A 24097-nucleotide genomic window follows, 5' to 3' on the forward strand; every position below is an offset into this window, starting at 1 on the left:
GAGCCGAGCCGCACAGGGGCCGGGATTAAAGGGGAGGACTGACGTGAGGGGGCGGGATTAAAGGGGAGGACAGCTGTGAGACGAGCAGACTCTGGGGACAAAAAATCTGTAACTCTCCACTAAAGAAAATGAAAACAAGGGAAAAATAAACTACAAAAAAACAAATTAGACATATATTTATTCAGACACTGGGAGAGGAGTGACAGATAAACACAATTTCACAACAGAAAAATACAGAAATTATCACACATTTTAAAGGTGCACTATGTAACTTTTATGTTGGAGGGTTTGTCACCTGCTTGTTTCCATCAAGAGGTTTGCACTGAATGTTCCACAGTAGCGCATTAAACTCGTCTTTCTCCATAGATACAAGCAGGTAACACCATCAGTTACAGGTCAGATCTGTGGAGAGCTGATCCTGCCCACAGTTAGAATACATGTTTTTAAGGTATTTTCTTGCAATAAAAACACATATTATTGAGGAGAAACTGCAAAGCAGTAACATCTCCATGGAAACAAGCAGGTAGCAGAACCCGCAAGAAAAGCTACATACTGCTCCTTTAAGATTTTCCTCAGTTTTTTAAAATTCAATATCAGTTTATTCAATACAAATACACATTTATGAGATAGCAGTAATACAAAACGATATGTTACTCTATTTTCTTTTCTTGTATTGTTTTGTTGATTCTTTTGTTGTTCTCAGCACAGAACACATCGTCCTTATTCACTGTCGTTACTGTCACTGTCGGAGTACGCCCCCAGCAGGCTCAGCGACGATGACCCATTTTGTGTTGATGTGAGCTTCAGCGCAGGAGAAGAATCCACTGCTACTTTTGAATCTGCAGAACAAATAACATGAAAATAAAGCTTCAGATTTGAAAGTGAAAAGGTTTTGTTTTTCTTCTCATCTTATTTTTTTAAATATTGGAATATTTTGATGTTGTGTCAAAATCCTCATGTTCTGACTCATTCACATAAAAATTATTTAGATCGACTGGACATAATATAAAATTCAGTTAAATGATTTTTAAAAAAATTACACACGTTTTGGTTCTCCCCTAAAATTGGACAATTGTCTTGATATTTTGAGTATTTTTTTCCTAATCTGTTTATTCAAAATCATGTTAAATCATCAGCCACGTTTATTCATTCATTTCATATAGTGGATGCAGCCTATACAAATATAAATAAGATAAAGTCATAACATAAGAGCATTACCGCTTTGTGAGGTGGCAGCGCTCGCCGTTGATTCTTTGGGTTTGTTCACAGCTGCCACAGGTTTTTTTCGTACAACCAAAGACCCCAAAGAGCTTTTCCCGCTCAACGTCCCCACACTCCTCTCCCAACTCTCCACTTTCTTCACCCCTCCAGAGGTGCCTCCCTGTCAAATTAAAAAAAAAAAAAAAAAAAAAATATATATATATTGTGAAAAGAAGAAAAGTTTGTTATTACGACTTCTGAATGTGGCTTTTAATAAAATATTACATTATATTACAGAATGTGTTCAGATAAATTTACATAAATGTTGGATCGACACTACAGCCAAGAGGCGCCAGGATGGAACTGTTCAGAGGAAGTGTGAAATACACCTGTCACTATTAATCAATTAAACAAGAGGGAAATGTGAGAAAATGTTAATGCCAGTGTGAGAAAAGTGTATAAAGTGTGTGGTGAGGGGTTTTACAGCAAAAAACATAGATTAATTGTAAAAAATAAAGCTAATACTCTTTCACCTATTGCAAGTTATTTTTAGAACATGACCCCCGCCATAAACCAGGGACCACTGACTCAAAATTAGTATTCAGAACACATATTTTCAGTACATGTATTCAGTCTCTTCCCAACACTGCATACTACATAAATGGAGATCTAAAAATTATTTGATAACAACCTGCAAAAACACAAGACATTTACTTCTTCATTGACCCTTTGTGAGTTTGTTATCATCATGTTACCTGTGAATCCGTGGGCTTGTCCGTGGTCAGGATGTCTGTCGCTTTGACGTCAGTGTTGTCGGTCTTTCTGTTTTTTTTCTCCTTTTCCTCGTCTGAATCAGAGTCAGAATCTCTCAGTCTTTTCACAAGAACACGATCCAACATCTCCCTAAAAAGAGACACATTTCACACTTGCATATTAATACTTTGCTAGTGAAGATGTAACCTGTAAATCTAAAGGCACAGTAAAATCACAGAACTAACTTCATTCTATTGTGTTATTGTGGAGAAATATAAACCTCTCTGACCAGCCACATGTCATATTTCAAAAGATCGTCTTAAGTTTTCAGTTACAGTGATTTCTTCATAGAGGCTACACTGATAAAGCTGTGACTTTGTCTATACTATAAAGAAAGACAGTCTGAGTCGTCCCAGTCTCATCTCCCACAGCTCAGTTTAGGGATGCACCGGTACGTTACTGGTATCAGATATCGGTGCCATTTTTAGTGAATTGGATATCAGCTTCCAAGATATAAGTTCATCTAAAATTACACCAATTTATAGACCAAGATGTGGTAAGACACGATACACTGGCCAATGTTTGCTCAAAACATCTAATATTAAAGCTGTATTTTTACAAAGCTGTTCTGTAAAACATTTAGATTTTTTTTTACCTTATGCAGTTTGTGTTTAAAGGAAATACATGGTATTTTCAGTCTCTGCACTGGTTGATATTAAGTATCAGCAGATAAAGGCCAAAGTATTGATATTGGTATCAAAACTGAAAAAGCTGGATCGGTGCTTCCCTCGTTCAGATGGGCCTGACTGACAGAAACTAGGACTTTTCCATCTGATAAATGACTTGTGATAATATTGTCTTGACTTATAGTGTTAGCACTAGAGTTACATCAATACCAAAATCTTCATAGGAGAAAAAAGATTTTACGAGACACATTGAGCCACTCACTTGGTCTCCCGCTCGTCCTCCTCTTGCTCCCTCTCCTTCTCTCTCCTCTCCAGTTCTCTGTATTGGTCGATCATTCCCTCGAAGTCCACCAAAGCCTGTCTCTGGTTCAACTCCTTTAGCTCCTGAAGGTTCTCCAAGACCTCCATCTCCATTTTAGAGTCCTTAGTGCGGTTCTCTAACACCTATTAATGTCAAGTATAAAACTGTTTCACTGTGGGCTCTTACAGTAAAATGTTTTGAACAATTAAATGCAATAAACTAGATACACTCATCAAATTATCTATCACTGTCTCACAAAAAATGTTCCCTGTAAATATGTTCTGTATGAGCTGAGCAGTTCTGTAAACTGAATCTTGGTTTAAAAAAATTACAAATCTAATAGAAACCACAATGTTCTTTCAAAGAATTCCAATGACATGTTTATTTCAGCCATGTTGGGAAACTGACCTTCATCGGGTTATTGAGCTCTTCATCCTCTCTTTCCTGTTGGATCCTCTTCTCTTCTTCCTCAATAAGTTTTTCTGCCTGAAAGTTTCTCGTGGCTCCGTGCTCCATGGCATAGTCTGTGTTTTCTGGGTCAGTCTGTTAACAGAATCATATAGACAATATAAACAAAGATTACAGCGAACTTACAGTATAAAAAGACAATGTTATAAGAGTAATTTCTTATTTTCAGTCATTTTTACCTTGAATGTGATCTCAGCGAGGCAGCGCGTGCATTTGATGTAGAAGCGGAAAATAGGCAGTCCCATGTACAGCTCATTTTGAACTGTCTCTTTTCGAGCATTGAACTTCTTCCCTTTGTAAATATATTCACCACATGTTTTACACCTGGAGACAAGAAGAGACTGGATTTACTCTTATACTATTAACCAAATGACACACATGACACTTTTACACTGTGTACACTTCATTGACTGTATTTACAAAGGCAAATACCTCATGTTGAACGGGGCCATCAGTCGCACCACATACTGTCTGTCTTTGGGGAGTTTGAGTTTGGGGATTTTTGCGGGATCAAAGTCTGGAGGGTAGTATTTCTGAGGACGAAAACATCAAAGTTAATAAAATATAATATAGTTTTCATAATAACAGCGGTATCTATATTTAATCACCTATACTGTCATTTAAAACCGAAAGGGGCTGAAAAAAGCGCGCTTCAGTTTTTTGGTTTTTTTTTGTTTTTTTTGGTTGAAACGTAAGACAAATGAAAAGTGTGAACTTTGACGAAACAAATGTAAATATAAACACATTTTCACAGGATCAGGAGCCGTTTACTCACATTTAAGACTTTTCTTTCAGACATAGTTGTTGTTTTTTAGAGAATCCAAACCGTGGAGACAGAAAAGTAGTGAATTAAGTTGCTAAATGCTAACGATGCTAACACACGGTTAGCTTTGATGTAAACTTCCGGGTAGTTTCTTCTTCGGCTCTTTGCGGCAGTGGCGCTGGTGACAGAGCTCACACTGCCTCTAGCGGACAAAGGAAAGACTGCAAAAACACAGAGAAGAGCAGCCAAATGAAGTTATTTATTTCAGTGATAATACGATACATTTTTATTTTCTAAAACATCCTAATGTTGGAATATGGACTTTAGGCCTGTTTTTGGTACGACTGAAGATTATTATATAAGATTATAAACTAAGACTGTTAAAGACTGAGATGATTATGTTCAAATGTGCTACAGGCTACACTGCACAGTCAATACAGTTCTTCACTATAGTGTTTTTATAATGCTTTAAGAGAATGTACAGGTGTAATGTTCACAGCTGACCTGGTTTGATTCTGGTTTAAGTCCTGATCTGGACTCGGTTTGGTCTAGACCCATAACACGCTTGTTCTAGTCTTTTTCTATAGTCCAGGTTTATTTCTGTGTTTAGTCCCAGTTTGACTCCAGTTGTGGTGAATGTGTGAAAGGACAGGGACTGATGAGCTGCACGCCCTGTGAATATCTGCATTTATCTTGAAATAAATTATATTATTATTATTGTTGTTGTTGTTATTATTATTATTATTATTAATAATCATTATTATTTGTGTCCTGGGCACTTATTTCTTTGGACTTACGTCACAAAAGACAGGAGGGGATTTGTGTAAACACAGGCCAACCACAAGTGACAGTGTGAACACAGAGAGACCTGATCCTGAGGCCGAGGTCACACCAGAGGAAATTGGATCCTGATTACAGACTGGTGTCAATGGAGGTCAGACGATCAGCAGATTTGACTCAGACTGAATGAAAACAAATGAATGGGCATACCACAGAAAAATAAAATAGTTAAAGTGCTAAACTGTTGTGAAATAGGAGGTCTGTTTAATTCAAACAAGCATCACAAATGAGATTAGATTTGATATTCATTATTTTTTTATTGTCTCCAGTTCTTTTCTAATTTGTCCAGGAGTTTTAATGTTTGAGGGAATACGACATGAACAAATAAACAAATAAACTCCAAAATTCAAACCATAAAAAATACACACACACTTCAACAAAACAGGTCTAAGTGTCTGCTCCAATATTCTGCCAAACAATAATAATATTGGATTTAAAAGTTTAATAAAACAGATTTAGCCTCTTTTTTATGCTGTGTGCACAAAAACAGGCATTTTCTATGCAGCGGCCGGGGCAGATTATTCAAATAGACTTTATTAAAAGCATAAGTCACATGTAAACTCACCTTTGACACTGTGCTCCTTCTGTGGTCACACCGAGATTAAAAGGTGTGGAGCCGTGTTACAGTTTCATTAATATTTAAGGAGCTGGATGATGACAACAGGGCTGAACGGGGGATATAAAGAGGAGGTATAAAGAGGAACTTCTCTGGACCACAGCTTTGAAACTGCCCTGACTTCATCCAAACCCTGACTGTCTGTTTCAGCACCATGGTCAGTGCCACGGCTCTCCTCCTCGTGGTCACCTGCTGCTGCTCGTACCTGTGGCTCGTGCGCGCTGAGGACTCGTCTCTGGAAACTCGCTCTTTGGACTTCACGATAAAAGCCCAACAGGAGAAAGACCTGGTAAGACATTTCAAAACAGTCACTGAACTTAGAAATGGAGTTGCAGATGATTTGGGGTTTTTTTTGGCCTGAGTGTGAGTGTTTTAAATAGATCTATAATGTTATAATGTTTTTGGAGCTGTAGTTTGTCAGTCCTCACCCTCTAACCCAGAGGTTGGTGGTTTGATTCCATGTGCTAAATACTTAATCACGTCCTTTGTGGGACTGTTTGTGATGATGATCTGAGAAGTCAATGCATAATTCAGTGTGCTGCTGTTCACTTTGTTCCACTTGTGAAGCTCAGTGTAAACTTGAGCCTCTGTTAATCACAGATTGATGCTTTGCAAGAAGTTTTGGAGAAGCTGCGAAGCAAAGAAATGCCATCGGAGAAAAAACTTGGTTGGCTGCCATCAGTGAGTAAACCATTAAAGAAAGACAAGATGATCGTTATTTGGTATAAAATATAAAAGAATAATGTTAGTTTTATGTGTTGTACTTTTTGCACCTTTTCCAGTGCGACGCGGGGGAGCCGTGCGCCGTGCGTAAAGGCGCACGGATTGGCACATTGTGCAGCTGCCCGCGGGGAACCGCCTGTAACTTCTATGTCCTCAAGTGTTTGTGATGTAAAAGATGGAAACATTTACACTTTTATTTGTTAAGGAAAAGATGAGGCCACGTCCTGATCGTGAGAGGCTCCTGTGGTTTTATTTTTGATGTGTTTGTGATAAAGAAGGAGAAATAAATGAGCGGTTTGTCCTAAACTGTGATGACACTTTGTGTTAAATGTTGTAGATCTGCATGTTTAGATGTAAACTGTAGAAAAAGATGCACATGTTTGTTTTCTGCAGGACGATGCTTGTACAATAGACCTATATTTGTATGAGGAAAATAAACTTTAAAGAGTGTTTGTTTTCTGTGTTGATGTTTGCACCAAATGAATTAAACATGTGCCAAATGAACAGCCTCCTCGCCTCGCGCTTTCACCTCGTGCCATCAATAATTGAGCAGAGCCTGGCACGCGCTGCTCGGGCGCGTTCCTGCACAGAGCAGGTGGTGGTGCTGGTGGTGGTGCTGGTGGTGCAGGTGGAGCTGGTGCACTTCCTCCTCCTCTCATCACTGCACAAGCCCCTGTCAGAGCTGCACTCTCTCTTTTCTATGACATCACACGCGCAGTTCCAACATGGCGTCGGGCCGGCTGCTGCTGCTCCAGGAGGAGAGGGAGGTCCAGGAGGAAACGGCTCAGCTCGACTTTTGCCTCCACAAACACTCACTGCTCATCGTCGTGGGACGCAGCGTGGAGCAGGGACACGCCGCGGGACACGTCGGACAGGACATTGAACGAGGTGAGAGGAAAAGACTGCGGCAGTGATCACGTTTATCACGTTTATCACGTTTATCACATTTATCCTCCACTGCAGACTCATCACATCTGCTCTGTGTCCACACTGACCTCACTGCAGCGTTTATGTAATTATGTCCACGCACGCGCCGCTGACCGCGGGGCGCGTGCGTGGGCGCGTCCTCTGGTGTTTTTCACCACGCACCCGCCGCGCGCGCGTGAGGGCGACACCAGACACAGATTTGGCTTTGAGGAAATTTATGAAGATTTAGACGATACAAGCTGTGGACAAACAGGGACAGAGACAAACAGGGACAGAGACAAACAGGGACAGAGACAAACAGGGACAGTGACACAGAGAGACACAGAGACACAGGGACAGAGAGACACAGAGACACAGGGACAGGGACAGAGACACAGACACAGGGACAGAGACAGAGACACGGGGACAGAGGAGCAGATGGTAAAGGTGCATCAGATGGAGGTTTATGTTGGATCAGGAGGGACATATGGATCATGTGTTTATGTATAAATGTGTTTATATTTATGAATGTAAAGATGATCTGGGACAGTATTTATCGTCTCAAATGAAGCAGAGACTAAATGAGACTAAATGTCTCTAATGGTTTATTGATCAGTTACAGCTGCATCAGTTCAATAATTCATCTGATCTGAAGAGAAGAGCCTGAGTTTAAAGACGTTTATGACACATGAGTGTCAGGGTCAGAAGAGTCTGAAGAACACGATCTGAACTGGGACGGTTTTCTGCAGCATGGGAACAAAATGGACCTCACCCACAGGGACCTCATCCTCAGACATAGGGACCTCATTCAGGAGCCAGTGCAAAGACCTGAGCACAGGACACATGTGCTCGTACTTCCTGGTTCTAGTCCTGACCCGAGCAGCAGTGTTCTGGATGTTCTGGATGTTCTGGATGTTCTGGATGTTCTGGATGTTCTGGATGTTCTGGATGTTCTGGATGTTCTGGATGTTCTGTTCTGTCTTGAGGCTCGTTTGGAGAGGCCAGTGAGGTCTAACCTTCTGGACACAAACTAAAGTACAGAACATTTTAGTTTAAAGTAATAAAAATATCATGGTGTCACAGATGATCTCACACAAACAAACGTCCTGTGAATAATGAGCCACATGAGTCTGGTCTCTGTAAACAACCTGGAGTTTGTAATTTGACTAAACCTGACACTGTGCAGAGTGTTGATCTTAATAAAGGACAGAAAAACAAGGGCGATGCCAGAACAAATAATGTAAAAACAACAGTATAACTGTGTGTTTTCCGCACAATAAGGCGCCGCTTCAGTGAATGTTCTGTTTTAAAGCTGTTTCCATACACAGGGCGCACCGCAGTATAAGGCACAAAGAATATAAACTACTGCAGTATCTGAGGTTGTGTTCTGCAACAAGATGGAGGGAATGTCAACAAAACAGATAAGTCAGTCAAACTTTATTAATAGAATATTAAAAAAAACTTTGTTCACTCACAAAACAAGTTAATGCATCACAATATAGTAACTCTGGAAATAGTGCAAAGTAACAATAACTCAACATTGTTCAAACGTTAATGTCCAAAGTCTCAATATCTCCAGCCTTGTTCAGTTTAAACACGTGAAAGAAACACTAAAGACTCACTTTTTCAGTTCATTCCTCATTCACGTCTCCCTCGAGTTCTTCCTCTTCAGTGTCTGAGTTGAACAGTTGGTCGAGCTCATTCAAAGTGCTCGATTCCGTCTCGTCAAAATCGTCATTATCCGTGTGGCTGCTGTTGTCTTAACAGTTCAGTGATGATTCCTGCCTTCATGAGCTCAGACCACAGACTGATATATCGGCCCAGGCATCTGCGATCCACTGGCAGATTGTGGCGTGTGTCTGTCTCCCCGTTATTACCGCCATTACTTCGGCGACGCCTCCTGACTACGGGTGTCATAATGGACCAATATTGATCCATATATAAGGCGCCTCGGATTATAAGGCGCACTGTGGGTTTTTGATGAAAGGCTTTTAGGTCTTATAGTGCGGAAAATACGGCAGTTTCCAATCGCTCAGATTTCTGCCTGTTCATTGGCCCGACTTTAAGACTAAACACACACTGGACAAAAAAAGGTCCCACGCTCTAATATTTGTTTGTTCCTTTATCTTTCATTACGTCACATTCTCTGTGTCATTGTTTCGATTTCTCTTCTCCAACGTCACAGATTTATTTCCATCCAGTTGTTGCATTAATGTTTCTCCTCCTAGTTTAATCCAGGTGGAGACTTTTTTTTGGCCAGACAGTGAGTATTTAGAGTAGAGTATTTAGACTCCAGACGTCCTTGTGAAATGTGTCAAATCTTTCATATAATTCACAAAAATGGGTCTATTCCTTCAGAATCCACAGTTTTTCTTCTCTTTCCTCGTCCTAGACATAAATGTTTAAAAGTCTGACCATTATTTGAGTCATAAAAAGAAGCTTTTGGGTGTAGTTTATCTGTTACTTTATAAACTTGATCTGTTGTATTGATCAGTGTTTAAAGAGATATTCATCGTGTTTTAACTGTTATTCATCGTGTTTTAACAGTTATTTGTTGTGTTTTAACAGTTATTTGTTGTGTTTTAACTGTTATTTGTCGTGTTTTAACTGTTATTTGTCGTGTTTTAACTGTTATTTGTCGTGTTTTAACTGTTATTTGTCGTGTTTTAACTGTTATTTGTCGTGTTTTAACTGTTATTTGTCGTGTTTTAACTGTTATTTGTTGTGTTTTAACTGTTATTTGTCGTGTTTTAACTGTTATTTGTTGTGTTTTTCAGGTCTTCGCTCGTGGGACATAGATTTAAAAAGCTGTAATCTGAACCTTTACCTGCAGGAGTTCTTGTCCCACCACACGGCGTCGTTCAAAGGCTCTGGTGAGTTTAAAGTTCGACTAAATATTTTCTGAAACTGCTCTTTGCTGCTGTTGAACTTTCACATAAAAATAACCATGAAAACGCAGCAGGAAGTGACAGAGGAAGGAAAGTGAAGGCAGGACATAGTTTAGTTTGGGCCGAGCCTCAGGACCAACAAACAATAAAAACTGAACCTCGTCTGATGAGCAGAAGGAGCGTTTTTATTATCACAAAACCTCAGTGAGATTTTAAAGGATTAAATCATCAGAGTAAAAACAGACGAGAACTTTTAATAAATAAAACAGAAACTTTCCTCCTTTTCCCCGTAAAGAGACAGATTCAATAAAAATGAACTTTATGAACCTAAAGCTCGAAGGGACTCAGGATTCAGTCACTTCACTGTACTTTACTTTACTTTACTTTACTTTACTTCACTGTACTTTACTTTACTTTACTTCACTGTACTTTACTTTACTTCACTGTACTTTACTTTACTTTACTTCACTGTACTTTACTTTACTTTACTTCACTGTACTTCACTGTACTTCACTGTACTTTACTTTACTTCACTGTACTTTACTTTACTTTACTTCACTGTACTTCACTGTACTTCACTGTACTTTACTTTACTTTACTTCACTGTACTTTACTTTACTTCACTGTACTTTACTTTACTTTACTTCACTGTACTTTACTTTACTTCACTGTACTTTACTTCACTTTACTGTACATTTGAGAGCAGTATTTGTACTTTTACTCCACTACATTTAGAACAAGATTGAAAAGTTAAAAAAACACAACTTTGTGGACAGACTCTGTGTGAGCTGTGACTTACTGATCTCTGATTGGTCGTTGGCTCTTGGCTCCTCCCTCAAAGAGTCTAAACTTGGACAAACATAAAAGTGACAGAATGTTTCTTTATCAAAGATCAGAACTGAGACACGTCACATTTAAAGAGGAAGTGAAACTTTGGAAAAAGAACAAAGAACAAAGAGAAACCTCGAGCCGTTTGGGCTTCTTTTATATTGAATCTGCTCTGTGTCTCTCTCTGTGTCTCTCTCTCTGTCTCTCTCTGTCTCTTTCTCTCTTTCTCTCGTTGTTTTTCTGTAAATTTGCTCAGGACGTTGTTCTAATTTGTTCCAAACTCAGTTGATTTATTTCCTTGAGTCTTTTGTCTCGTCTGATTTGCTCTTCAGGCTCAGTCTGATGTTTATGTGCCGAGTTCTGCTCCGTGTGTAAATATACACACACGTGTGTGTATATTTACACGTGTGTGTATATTTACACACGTGTGTGTATATTTACACATGTGTGTATATTTACACACGTGTGTGTATTTACACACATGTGTGTATATTTACACACGTGTGTGTATTTACACACATGTGTGTATATTTACACGTGTGTATTAATCTAAATCCACAGACGTTGGATCTGAATGAGTTCGGTCGTTTTTAAACTCGTGTCGTGGCGTCTCACTCCGTGGCGTCTTTATAAACTCACACTGAGTTTTCTCCTCGTCTCAGACTCTTATCCTCTGCTCTCCATCGTCCGGATCTGACTTGGCATGTCGTCCCCAGTGATTCTGACTCAGCTCGGTCTTTTTCCATCACAAGTCTGGACTGAGTCTGGACTGAGTCTGGACTGAGTCTGGACTGAGTCTGGACTGAGTCTGGACTGAGTCTGGACTGAGTCTGGACTCTCAGAACAGAAGCAGCAGCAGAGACGCTTCAGACGGGACGTGTAGGACATGTAGGACGTGTAGGACATGTAGGACGTGTTTTTGTCCAAGTGAATCATTGTAGGACTGAAGACGTCTCGCTGCTCGTCAAAGACACATCTCAGCTCTGGTCAGAACTGGACAGATTAGAGTTTTTCTTTTATTGTGGAGACAGAGGGACAGACACAGAGGGACAGACACAGACAGAGGGACAGACACAGACAGAGAGACAGACAGAGACAGAGAGACAGACACAGAGGGACAGACACAGAGGGACAGACACAGACAGAGAGACAGACACAGAGGGACAGACACAGACAGAGAGACAGACACAGAGGGACAGACACAGACAGAGAGACAGACACAGAGGGACAGACACAGACAGAGGGACAGACACAGACAGAGGGACAGACACAGACAGAGGGACAGACACAGACAGAGGGACAGACACAGAGGGACAGACACAGACAGAGGGACAGACACAGACAGAGAGACAGACACAGAGGGACAGACACAGACAGAGGGACAGACACAGACAGAGGGACAGACACAGACAGAGGGACAGACACAGACAGAGGGACAGACACAGACAGAGGGACAGACACAGACAGAGGGACACACACAGAGGGACAGACACAGACAGAGGGACAGACACAGACAGAGAGACAGACACAGAGGGACAGACACAGACAGAGGGACAGACACAGACAGAGGGACAGACACAGACAGAGGGACAGACACAGACAGAGGGACAGACACAGACAGAGGGACACACACAGAGGGACAGACACAGACAGAGGGACAGACAGAGACAGAGGGACAGACACAGAGGGACAGACAGAGAGACAGACACAGAGGGACAGACACAGACAGAGGGACACACACAGACAGTGTAAAACTGTCTCAGACACAGATGGACACTGGTCTTTTAAAGAGACGTGTTTGTTCTCGTCTGTTTTTTTCCCTCAGGATCAGATTTTTTCTTTTTGCTTTGACTCATAATATTTTCCATCATATTTATTCAACTTTAAATTTCACCTTCACCTGTGACAGAGTCTGTGTCCCACAGAGTCTGTCCCACAGAGTCTGTCCCACAGAGTCTGTCCCACAGAGTCTGTGTCCCACAGAGTCTGTCCCACAGAGTCTGTCCCACAGAGTCTGTCCCACAGAGTCTGTCCCACAGAGTCTGTCCCACAGAGTCTGTCCCACAGAGCTGTGGACGACCAAATAAACTCTAAAGATCGGTCCTACTGATCGATTAATCGACTGAAAAGGGGCGTGGCAAAAGCTCTCAAACTGTGATGTCACTGTGTGAATCTGAACAAACTCACCAGAAACACAACGTTTAGTGAACGAAGTCTGTACAGACCTGGCTCTGGGACATGTCTCTGTCACATTTGTCTCTGTCACATTTGTCTGTGTCTCACATTTGTCTCTGTGTCTCACATTTGTCTCTGTCTCACATTTGTCTCTGTCTCAGACTCGTCACAAAGTCTCAGCTCAAATATGTGATTTTCACTTGAGCTGCTCCTCAGACCGACTCTGACCTACTTCCTCTCGTGTTTCCTCCTCTTCCTCTCCTCTTCCTCTTCCTCTCCTCTTCTCTCTCGATCTACTTGCTGTCTCTGCTCCTCCTCTCTTCCTCTCTCTCAATCTTCTCCCTCTCTCACCCTCTTCCTTTCTTGAGCTTCTCCCTCTCTTTCTCTCCCTCTCCTCTTCCTCTCTGCTCTTCCTCCTCTCCTCTCTCTGCTCTTCCTCCTCTTTCTCTGTTCTTTCTCTCTCTCCTCTTCCTCCTCTCCTCTCTCTGCCCTTCCTCTTCCTCTCTCTCTCTCTCTGCTCTTCCTCCTCTCCTCTCTCTGCCCTTCCTCTTCCTCTCTCTCTGCTCTTCCTCCTCTTTCTCTCTCTATTCTCTCTCTCTTTCCTCTTCCTCTCTGCTCTTCCTCTTCCTCTCTCTCTCTCTCTCTCTCTTCCTCTCTCCTCCTCTCTCTGCCCTTCCTCTTCCTCTCTCTCTCTCTGCTCTTCCTCTCTCTCTCTCTGCTCTTCCTCTCTCTCTCTCTGCTCTTCCTCCTCTCCTCTCTCTGCCCTTCCTCTTCCTCTCTCTCTCTGCTCTTCCTCCTCTCCTCTCCTCTCTCTGCCCTTCTTCCTCTTTTTCTCTCTGTTCTTTCTCTCTCTCCTCTTCCTCTCTCCTCCTCTCCCTGTGCTCTTCCTCCTCTCCTCTCCTCTCTCTGCCCTTCCTCCTCACCTCTCTGCCCTTCCTCTTCCTCTCTCTCTCCTCCTCTCTTCCTCCTCTCCTCTCCTCTCCTCTCTCTGCTCTTCCTCTTCCTCCAGGTCACACGTGTCTTCGTCACAGCTCCAGGTGTCTGGACGTCCATGTGGTCATCAGTCCGACTCAGGAGCAGGTTCACACAGAGGTCAGACTTTCACACAAAAATCACATGAAACAGAAAAGTCACATTCAGGAACATTCTCTTCAAAGAGACTCAATTTAAAGGAGCATCATGTGACATCAGACACTGGAGAACATATGCTAACCTGCTAGCATAGACTGTTTATATAAATGAACATATGCTAACCTGCTAGCATAGACTGTTTATATAAATGGATGTAGCTAACCTGCACTAAACCCAAAGTGCTGTAAACATTTGTAAACATCAGTTATAATCTGTTGTTGTTCTCCTCCTCTCCTGCAGGTGTCCTCGTCCTCGTCAGTTATAATCCGTTGCTGTTCTCCTCCTCTCCTGCAGGTGTCCTCGTCCTCGTCAGTTATAATCTGTTGTTGTTCTCCTTCTCTCCTGCAGGTGTCCTCGTCAGTTATAATCCGTTGTTGTTCTCCTCCTCTCCTGCAGGTGTCCTCGTCAGTTATAATCTGTTGTTGTTCTCCTCCTCTCCTGCAGGTGTCCTCGTCAGTTATAATCTGTTGCTGTTCTCCTCCTCTCCTGCAGGTGTCCTCGTCCTCGTCAGTTATAATCTGTTGTTGTTCTCCTTCTCTCCTGCAGGTGTCCTCGTCAGTTATAATCCGTTGCTGTTCTCCTCCTCTCCTGCAGGTGTCCTCGTCAGTTATAATCCGTTGCTGTTCTCCTCCTCTCCTGCAGGTGTCCTCGCTTCTGTCCCGGGACTCGGCTCATAAACTCCTGATTTTGGCGGGTCAGAGTTTGGAGGAAACGGGAGATCTTCTGTTTCATCAGGGCCTGTTCTCTGCTCAGCAGCTCAAACACATCCTGCAGCAACAGGTACGAAGAAGGAAAGGGTTTAAATGTTTGAACGCAGGTGTGATGTTCCGCAGTGTGGCATTAAACGAATGGCTTAATGTGTTTAATGTGTTTGTTCAAAGACACTAGAGTCACATAAAAGGCAAATATTTAAATATATTTAAATATATTTAAATATATTTACTCCTGTAACTGTTTCACTTAAGTCTTTACATGAATCATGTCGCTCAGTTTTAGTTTTATTTTCAGTACATTTATCAGACGTGACTTTAAAAATGTCAAAATGTCTCATAAGTGTAAATGTGTCTCCAGTTGGCGGGTGGAGGACGCTCCTGCTCCAACCTCCACCTGACCCTGAGCTGTCCCAACATCGGCCACTGGAGGCAGACTTTACTGGAGCTCCAGGGCCCGTTCTCTCTGCACATCAACCCTCCGCAGATCCACCCCGTCCTGGACGCCATGGGGGACTTCAGCTCCCTCGTGTCCAGCACCGTGTCCCCCGTGTCCCCCTTCGACCTGCTGCCTCCCCCGTCCACCGTGGGCTTCCTCAAACTGTCCCGTCCCTGCTGTTACGTGTTCCCGGCGGGACGGGGGGACTGTGCCTTCTTCGCCGTAAACGGGTTCACGGTTTTGGTGGACGGAGGGTCGGAATCTCAGGCCTGTTTCTGGAAACTGGTGAGACACTTGGATCGAGTGGACGCGGTTTTACTGACGCACGTCGGGACGGAGAATCTCCCAGGAGTCAATGCGTTTCTCCAAAGAAAAGTGTCCGAGCTGGAGCTGAGGGCAGAGGTCAAAGGTGAGGCTCAAGGTCATTAGTATCAGACACAGAACAGAGATTCAGTCTGTTTGTAAATGTAAACTACAGTTTGAGAGAAAATGGTATTTTCTGGACGATAAGTGTCACTTTTTTCACAGTTTGTCGTTGGTGCGACTTCTCCTCAGATGTGACTTTTATGTGAAATGATTCAAATCTATAAAGTCACATGTTGGTTCTTGTCACAGTGACAGTCGTGCGAGGGGCTCTAGACTTGGACCAGTATCTACTCCTCCTGAACCACTCAACATTTAAAATATCAACATTACACTCATTTAAAAGACAAAGACAAACACTGAACAAAAATCAACCAAAAAGAAAATGTTATTCTGCTGAGTCTGAGTAAATCCAGAGTAAACTTGTTGTTTTTTCTGCTTTATTTATCTGATTAACTGTTAATATCTTACGTTAACAAACCAGACACGTGTTCAGTTCTGTCTGTGCTTCATGGAGCTGAATAAATATAAATGTGTTACGTTAGCATTAGCATTAGCATTAGCATTAGCATTAGCATTAGCATTAGCGTGATGTACTGATATTCAGCCTGTTGGTCCACATTTTATTATTATTATTAGAACTTGACTTTAAAGATAAAATGTCTGTTCTTCATCTCAGATTTTGTAAAATAAATTTCCCAAAAAATGTGACTTCGTCCAGTGCGACTTATATATTTTTATTCTTTATTCTGTGTTTTTGTCTGGTGCAACTCCAGAGCGTCGTATACTCTGGTAAATACAGTAATTATAATAAACATATCAGTCCATAAATATGTGCAGACTCTGATTCTAAATCTTTTGTCGATCTTTAGTTTATTTGCTCTTTTCTGTTTTGCTGGATTTTCTAACCTAAAGTTTGTTTGTGTTTGTTAACACTTACTAATATTTAAAACTAAATATTATTTTATTAAGGTTTTAAAAAGCCAAAGTGTTTGGTAACAATATTTAAAACATACAGTATAATATTTAACTTTTATTTATAGAACACTTAAAAATAATGCAAATGGAAAACAACAGAAGAAATAAAATAATATAAATGCTAAAATAAACCATGATATTAATGATGTGTGTTTGTGTTTTTTTCTTTGAGCAGACGACTCGTCCAAGAGGCTGATCTCCCCGGAGCTGGGAGTCGTTTTCTTTAACGCCCCCGACAGGCTGCAGCCAGAATTACACAGTGAGTCATCGTGTCTTTGTTCTGTTTATTTCACACAGTCGTTTTCTGCGTCTGTGAGTCAGAAGTTTAATTCTGCACAAACGTCTCTGCACAAACCACAGAGGCTGAAAGAACCAGAGAAATGTAAGAAATAAACTTTAAACTGACTTAGAGCTGCTGTGTGTGAGGATGTGTGTGTTTGTGTGAGGATGTGTGTGTTTGTGTGAGGATGTGTGTGTTTGTGTGAGGATGTGAGGTTGTGTTTTTGTGATGAGTTGTGTTTAGATTCGTGCATTTTTGAGTTTTCCAGTTTATTTTTAGTGAGCTCTCGTTTTAGCCTCTTCATCAGCAGGTGACATTTTGTGGATGTTGAATTCAGGTTTAAGTCGTGTTGTTTTCTGTACAGACGTGTTTTATTTTATACGACTGGTCAATAGTCGCTGCACTCGCTCTGATTAATGACTGAATGACTTAATGTCTGCAGATTCTGGGCTTTCGTGAGGATTGAGGCGTTTTTACATTACGTAATATCGACTGGTTTTAGTTGTACAAACGGATTTCTCTTTCTCTGAGGGAGTCACTGCAGCTCTACACTCCACCCAGAGCCTGAGGTCAGAGGTCAACTGACCAGGCTCAAGGTCAGAGGAGACAGAGTTTTTTCTGTGGCCCAGACTATGGAACAGCGCCCTCTGCCTGTCAGATCCTCTCAGGCTTTAACACAGAAAACACTCCTCCTCTCCCTGGTCCCTCCTCCAGTGACACGTGACATCTGTGTGTTATCTGTGTGTTTTCTGTGTTGTTGTTGTGTTGTTGTTGTTGTGTTGTATGTGTATTGTTAGGCGTGGTCTTATCAAAATGACGACTGGATTCGATCAGTTCAAATCTCAAAAGTTTATTCCCCTGACAGTTACAATCTAATACAGGACCCAGGGTCAAATGATCTATCCCTCGTTTGTGCAGAGGCTCTGTCTGCTTTTCCCTGGCCCCAAAGAATAAAATGTAACATGTAACATGAATATGCAAATATTGTGATGAGTAGGTTGACGTCTTGGTTCCTCCTTCCAGCCTCGTTCACTTCTCCGGGCAGCACCGGTTTGTTTTTCGGCCTTGGGTCTCGTCCGGCCGCCTTATCTCTGTGAAAGGAGTTTCTACAAAGAACTGGCTGTCCCCCATAACTCACATCTTACAATGTTGCCTTTAATATGAGAGTATTCTACTGAGTGAATAGTTTTGGTGTTAGTACATATTGTTCAAACTTTAGCATGAACATGGTGCCCGTTCAAAAGACCTTAAAAAGAGTGCAATATTCAAAGGATACATGAATTCAGTGTACACATAGTGGTTACATCACAATATTCAAAACTTCTATGATTTCAGTGTCAAAAGATATATATGTATATGTGATGCACAATATATACATCAATATGCATTCAATAATTTTGATATATGTATTTGTAATGCAACTCAGAAGCTTTATTATTTGTCATACTCTTCAGTATATATCTTATTCTACGTCTCTGTGGCACTTCATGGATTTAATAAGAAACACTAAAGTTGTTTATTCAAAGTGTAAAAGTAAAAAAAAAACAATCTACACAGTGTTATGTTTATTTTAGACGTTAAAAAGAATTTGCTCCCCGTGTTTTTTGCCGTCCTCTGTGTTACATAAATAAACTTGAATTGAATTGTAGGGAGTATTATACCTCTGATGATGAAGGCCAAGATAATGAGCTGCCAGAGCAATTTAATATAACTCTAGAACTTGTATCTGTTAATAAGCACTTAAATAAAATTTTTCTCTTTCAGATGTGGACAATGTTTTGAAGAGCTCTCAGCAGGGAGCTTTAACCGTGCAGCTGCTGAAGAAGCTCGACATCAAACCACATCCAATGATCCGCCCCAACACGGCCCCGATCGAACCAATGACCCTTTTCCAGAAGATGGGAGTGGGACAACTGGACCTGTTCATCATCTCCCCGAGTAAAAACAGCCAGGAGTATCAGACCTTCATGCAGAACTGGCCCGACGCCGCGTCCTCGGCCAAATCTTTACCTCTCAGCGCGTTAGCTTCAGTTTGTGCTCTGCTCGTGTGGCATCCTGCGTGTCCCCAGGAGAAAGTCGTCAGAGTTTTGTTTCCTGGTGTCACTCCACAAGCAAAATTAATACAAGGACTCGAAAAACTGAAAGGGTTGGAGTTTTTGCAAAAGCCAACGGTAACAACGGGAGATTTTGAGCAATTTGGAGCAGAGAAGAAAAGCAAAAGAGCAGACAGTCAGGACAGTGTGAAGTCGGTTGGTAAAGACATAAGAAAAATCGTCAAATCGGTCAAAGAGGACGCAAAGGAGAAAGGGAAAGTTATGAACGGGGCTGATAAAACTAAAAAGGAGGGTAAAAAAGCGCCGCTGACAGATAGAAATACTCTGAAGAAAAAAGATCTTAAGGGGAAAGAGGAAAGTAAAGATCTGACTGCACCCAAACCTAAAACAGACAACAAAACAAAACTGAAAAAAGATGCAAAAAATGACTCAAAAACAACAGCAAAGAAGAGTAAAAAAGCATCAGGCAAAGAGGCGAGTGGAGGCGTAAAAAGGTCAGAAACTGAAGTCTCAAATAAAAATGCAACGAAACAAGAAGAAAAGATCCAAGAGAAAAATGAAAAAGTCGAAGAAAATGAGGAGCAGCCATCTTGTTCCAAAGTATCAACGCCCGAAGACATGACGGAGGAGTTTCGTCAGCTGAGGGAGGAGACGGCGAGAGAGGCGGAGCTCAAAGAAACGGCAAAGTCGACCGAAAATCAACTCAGCAAAGAAACTAAAAGTGCTGAAAACGCAAAACAAGATACGACAAACTGTGTGATCAAAGAGCAGAGTGAGGAAAACATCAAACCTGCCAAAGTTGCTGGATTTCCATGTCCACTTAAAAATGAACCAAGTGTCCCCCAAGACATAACCCCAACGGAGTACACTCTGCTGGACGGGGCGCTACAGCACAGCCCCCCGGTTGTTACGCCCAAATCTTCACCTGAAACTAACCAGGCTCCGGTCAGTCCAGAGGAGGCCACGGTGGAGAACGCGTCACCCGAATCTCGACCCAACAGCGCAGGACACACCCCGTACTGTCTGTCCCCCGACGACGTGTGGGGCAATCGCGGCGCGCTCAGTCGAATACAGATGGGCGGCGTCGAGTCCAGCGACGGAAGCGACGGGACAAGTTCATCAAAAGAGCAAAGCGAAAAACCCAAAAGTAACAAAGAAAAGCATCTGAGTTTTATGACTTTGGGGACTTTGAAGGAAGCGTCCGATCCGTCTCCGTCTCTAACGACCACGACGACCACGCACTCGATGCCCGCCGAAGTCAGCTCTCCCCAGTCGACCGAAGTGGACGAGTCGCTGTCCATGTCCTTTGAGCAAGGTCCAAGCCAGAAAGAGGGAGACGAGTCAGTCACGCATCACTCAAGCTCAAACGGCGGCCATTTTGTCGGTTTGTCTTTACAGATGAAGAAACCGCCGCGATCTTTAGGCTCAGAAATGTCCCGTCCGCCCAATTCGCTCCAAGTCGAGACATCGCCCCATGACGTCGACTTGTGTTTAGTTTCGCCTTGTGAGTTTAAACATTTCAAAGCGCCTGACTCCGCCTCCAATAGTGACCAATCCAAAGGGGGGAGCCATCACCATAGCAACAACAATAACCACAAAGACGCCTCCCCGAGCGAATCAAACGCCCCGGTCGGAACGGAAGACTGTCCCTCGACGACGGCGGACGCGGTTTTAGATTCAGATGATGATGACGATTCTTGTAGCGAACCGTCAAACTCTCCTCGGGACATCCGCCCCGGACAGTCCCTCCCCCCGGACCCTCTCCCCGCCCCCTTGAGGGACGGTCCGCCTCTGCCCCCGCACCCCGAAACCACGATGCCCATCCCGCAATCTGAGACGGACGCTCAGGCCAAGAGAGCTAAAGCCGGAAGCATCAAGGGCAAAAAGTCAGCGGTGAGTCTTCAAAATAAGTCACCTCTGATCATGTCGGAAACCAAATAAAGGAAAGGTGCACTGTGTAACTTTTCTGCCAACTGATCATTTCCACAGAGACTTTATTGCTCTGCCAGGAATTTTACACAGTATGGCATTAAACTGTCTAGTTTTTATGCTCGACAAACATGCATTGTCTCCATGGTGATAAGTTTAATGCCTTATTGTCAAACATTTGAGGTAAAGCAAAAATATCTCAATGGAGAAAAGCAGCTGACACCAGAAAAGTTACAGCATAAAGCTTTAAGTTTGATCAAAATACGTGATTCAGATCTGATATTGATTCTTCTAATATTAAAAAATCCCTCCTTAAACTTAATGTTCAGAATATTTATAAAACCAGTCACCACCAAAACAGTGTTTAAAAACGCACAATAATGACAGTGTTTCATTTACATGTTCTTATGTGTTTGTGTGTTTTTTGTGTGTTTCTTGTGTGTCTGGTGTGTTTTTTGTGTGTTTTTTGTGTGTGTTTTGTGTGTTTCTTGTGTGTGTTTTGTGTGTTTTTTGTGTGCAGGTGGTGGAGACTTTGCACAGGCCCAGTTCAGGAAAAAAACAAAACCAAAGTGGAGCAAAAGGGTCAAAGGAGAATCTGTCTTCTGCTCGAACGTCGTCCTCCAGCCTCAAAACAACAACGGCCAAATCTGCTCCAGGCCCAGGTCCAGATCACACACTTTATTATTACAATGTGATATTTAGAGTTTTTATTCACACAAACACACAAATTATGTTCATCTGTGTTAAGCTAAATGTGAATGTTGCACAGTAAAGAGTGTTAGCCCAGGTGTCGGATATAAAACGGCTTCAGTTCACATTGTGTCTTTGCTGCTGTAGTTCCTAAGTCTGCCTCCGGGGGCGATGTGAGCGTGTACGTGGACCTGGCGTACATCCCGTCTGGACCGTCCACCTCGACGGTCACTGTGGACTTCTTCAGGTGTGTGCGCTCCTCCTGTTACATCATCAGCGGAGACGCGCCTGAGAGGGAGGAGGTCATGAGGCAAACGCTCGACGCTTTACTGGACGGAAAATCCTCCTGGTCCGACGCGGCGCAGGTAAAGATCAAATAAGTCGGAAATTGACTTATTGCTGTTGCTTATTAAGCTGTGAGTTTTTCAGGGGACGTCCTTGTTCTGTATTTTCTGCACTATGAGTCGCTCTGGAGTCGCACCAGCCAAAAAATGCAAAATAATGAAAAAAAGAAACATATATAAGACACAGAGACCAAGAACAGACATTTTATCTTTAAAGTCAAGTTCTAATAATAATAATAAAATGTGGACCAACAGGCTGAATATCAGTACATCACGCTAACGCTAATGCTAATGCTAATGCTAACATAACACATTTATATTTATTCAGCTCCATGAAGCACAGACAGAACTGAACACGTGTCTGGTTTGTTAACGTAAGATATTAACAGTTAATCAGATAAATAAAGCAGAAAAAACAACAAGTTTACTCTGGATCTCACTCCAAATCAATAAATCCACTGAATTCTTCATCCTCGGTGTCGATTCTGAACAAATCCACCCACTCCAGAGGAAGATGAAGCGTTCAGTGTTTGTCTTTGTCTTTTAAATGAGTGTAATGTTGATATTTTAAATGTTGAGTGGTTCAGGAGGAGTAGATACTGGTCCAAGTCTAGAGCCCCTCGCACGACTGTCACTGTGACAAGAACCAACATGTGACTTTATAGATTTGAATCATTTCACATAAAAGTCACATCTGAGTATAAGTCGCACCAACGACAAACTGTGAACAAAGTGACACTTATCGTCCAGAAAATACAGTATTTGATTTGTGTTGTGTAATGTGTCGTCGTTTGTGTTTTTGTCTTTTGTTTTGAAGGTCACAGTCATCCCTACCTTCGAGTCGGGGTCCATGCAGGAGTGGTACCAGCAGACTCTGGACCGACAGAGGGAGCTGAACATCACCGTCCTGGGCTCCAACAGCACCGTGGCCATGCAAGACGAGACCTTCCCCGCCTGCAAGATCGAGTTCTGAGTTCGGCCGCACCAAACGAGAAAAACAAGCCCGAGTTAAACATCTTCAGTGAATAAAAAATATCAGGACAGATCCTCACATATAAAGCTTTTTTACTCGGCTAAAACACACGACCTTTATCCTTCCTCAGAGCACGAAACGCTCCGAGAAAAAAGCTTTATCCTGGATTTCCTTTTCCTTGTGATTTTAAAACGCTGATTTCTGGACAATATTGAAAATACCTGAATGTGAACAGACTCAACGACCTCGGCTCTTCTGTGTTTGGTGTTTGCCGATCTCTCCCACAAACTCCCACAAACTCCCACAAACTCCGCCAAACTCCCACAAACTCCCACAAACTCCCACAAACTCCCACAAACTCCCACAAACTCCCACAAACTCCCACAAACTCCCACAAACTCCCACAAACTCCCACAAACTCCCACAAACTCCCACTTTGTAAAAGAATGCGTCTCTTTAGGGACAGATCCTTAGGCCTGATGTTATGAGAAAACTGCAGTAGAAAACGCATGTGCAAAACGTGAGCAGGTAACAGGAAATATTATTGATTTGCTTCATCCTGTTTGCCAGTGTTAGATTTAATTCAGAAAATGCATTTATGTGAATGTACATGTCATTTAAAAAAAAAAACTAAAAAAAATGCATTTTTGAGTAACTGATTTAATTTAAATGACAAAAGTCGATTCACTTCACGCAGAAGAAAATCCCACAGTTTGTTTGATGATGTGGATAAACGGCTCAAAGCAAAAGTGAAAAGGCTTTACCTGGAAGGGCATCTGGCATAAAACCTGTGCTTTATAAACATGCATCACTGTACAGTCCAGAGGAGCTTCAACTTTCAGTCTTTTTAACTTGAAAACAGTTTTATTTTATCCACTGCAGAAAGTCTGACGTGTGTAAAAACATAAATTATCTTTAAAATGTTTATTCAAAGGCTCAATGAGTAAATGAAACTAATCCAATCAAAACTACTCAAATTAAAGGTGCATCATGTAACTTTTCTGGCGGAGACTCTGCCAGTTCATTGTCCACATCCACATGTTTTTGCTTGGCCTCAAA

The 24097-nt window shown here is 42.1% G+C and overlaps 3 protein-coding genes across 3 annotated transcripts; 2 read left to right on the forward strand and 1 right to left on the reverse strand.

The window, feature by feature from the left end:
• Window positions 1-161: 161 nt before the first annotated feature.
• Window positions 162-4351, reverse strand: yju2 (YJU2 splicing factor homolog). The gene is made up of 8 exons (XM_033988351.2): window positions 4184-4351; window positions 3841-3941; window positions 3588-3732; window positions 3349-3483; window positions 2902-3083; window positions 1956-2103; window positions 1219-1381; window positions 162-839 (listed from the first exon to the last, which is right to left on the reverse strand). The coding sequence occupies exons 1-8, from the start codon at window positions 4205-4207 to the stop codon at window positions 721-723; spliced, it is 1017 nt and encodes a 338-aa protein (XP_033844242.1). The 5' UTR covers window positions 4208-4351; the 3' UTR covers window positions 162-720.
• Window positions 4352-5770: 1419 nt separating this feature from the next.
• On the forward strand, window positions 5771-6529 carry LOC117390592 (cocaine- and amphetamine-regulated transcript protein-like). Its single transcript, XM_033988353.2, has 3 exons — window positions 5771-5916; window positions 6228-6308; window positions 6410-6529. The coding sequence occupies exons 1-3, from the start codon at window positions 5782-5784 to the stop codon at window positions 6515-6517; spliced, it is 324 nt and encodes a 107-aa protein (XP_033844244.1). The 5' UTR covers window positions 5771-5781; the 3' UTR covers window positions 6518-6529.
• A 505-nt stretch (window positions 6530-7034) lies between these two features.
• Window positions 7035-23375, forward strand: LOC117390172 (microtubule-associated protein 1S-like). The gene is made up of 10 exons (XM_055231345.1): window positions 7035-7238; window positions 10034-10129; window positions 14157-14239; window positions 14921-15058; window positions 15350-15836; window positions 16944-17027; window positions 18813-20995; window positions 21552-21693; window positions 21869-22086; window positions 22883-23375. The coding sequence occupies exons 1-10, from the start codon at window positions 7076-7078 to the stop codon at window positions 23036-23038; spliced, it is 3750 nt and encodes a 1249-aa protein (XP_055087320.1). The 5' UTR covers window positions 7035-7075; the 3' UTR covers window positions 23039-23375.
• Window positions 23376-24097: the final 722 nt, after the last annotated feature.

Source organism: Periophthalmus magnuspinnatus, chromosome 22, assembly GCF_009829125.3.
Source record: "Periophthalmus magnuspinnatus isolate fPerMag1 chromosome 22, fPerMag1.2.pri, whole genome shotgun sequence".
Classification (NCBI taxonomy): domain Eukaryota; kingdom Metazoa; phylum Chordata; class Actinopteri; order Gobiiformes; family Gobiidae; genus Periophthalmus; species Periophthalmus magnuspinnatus.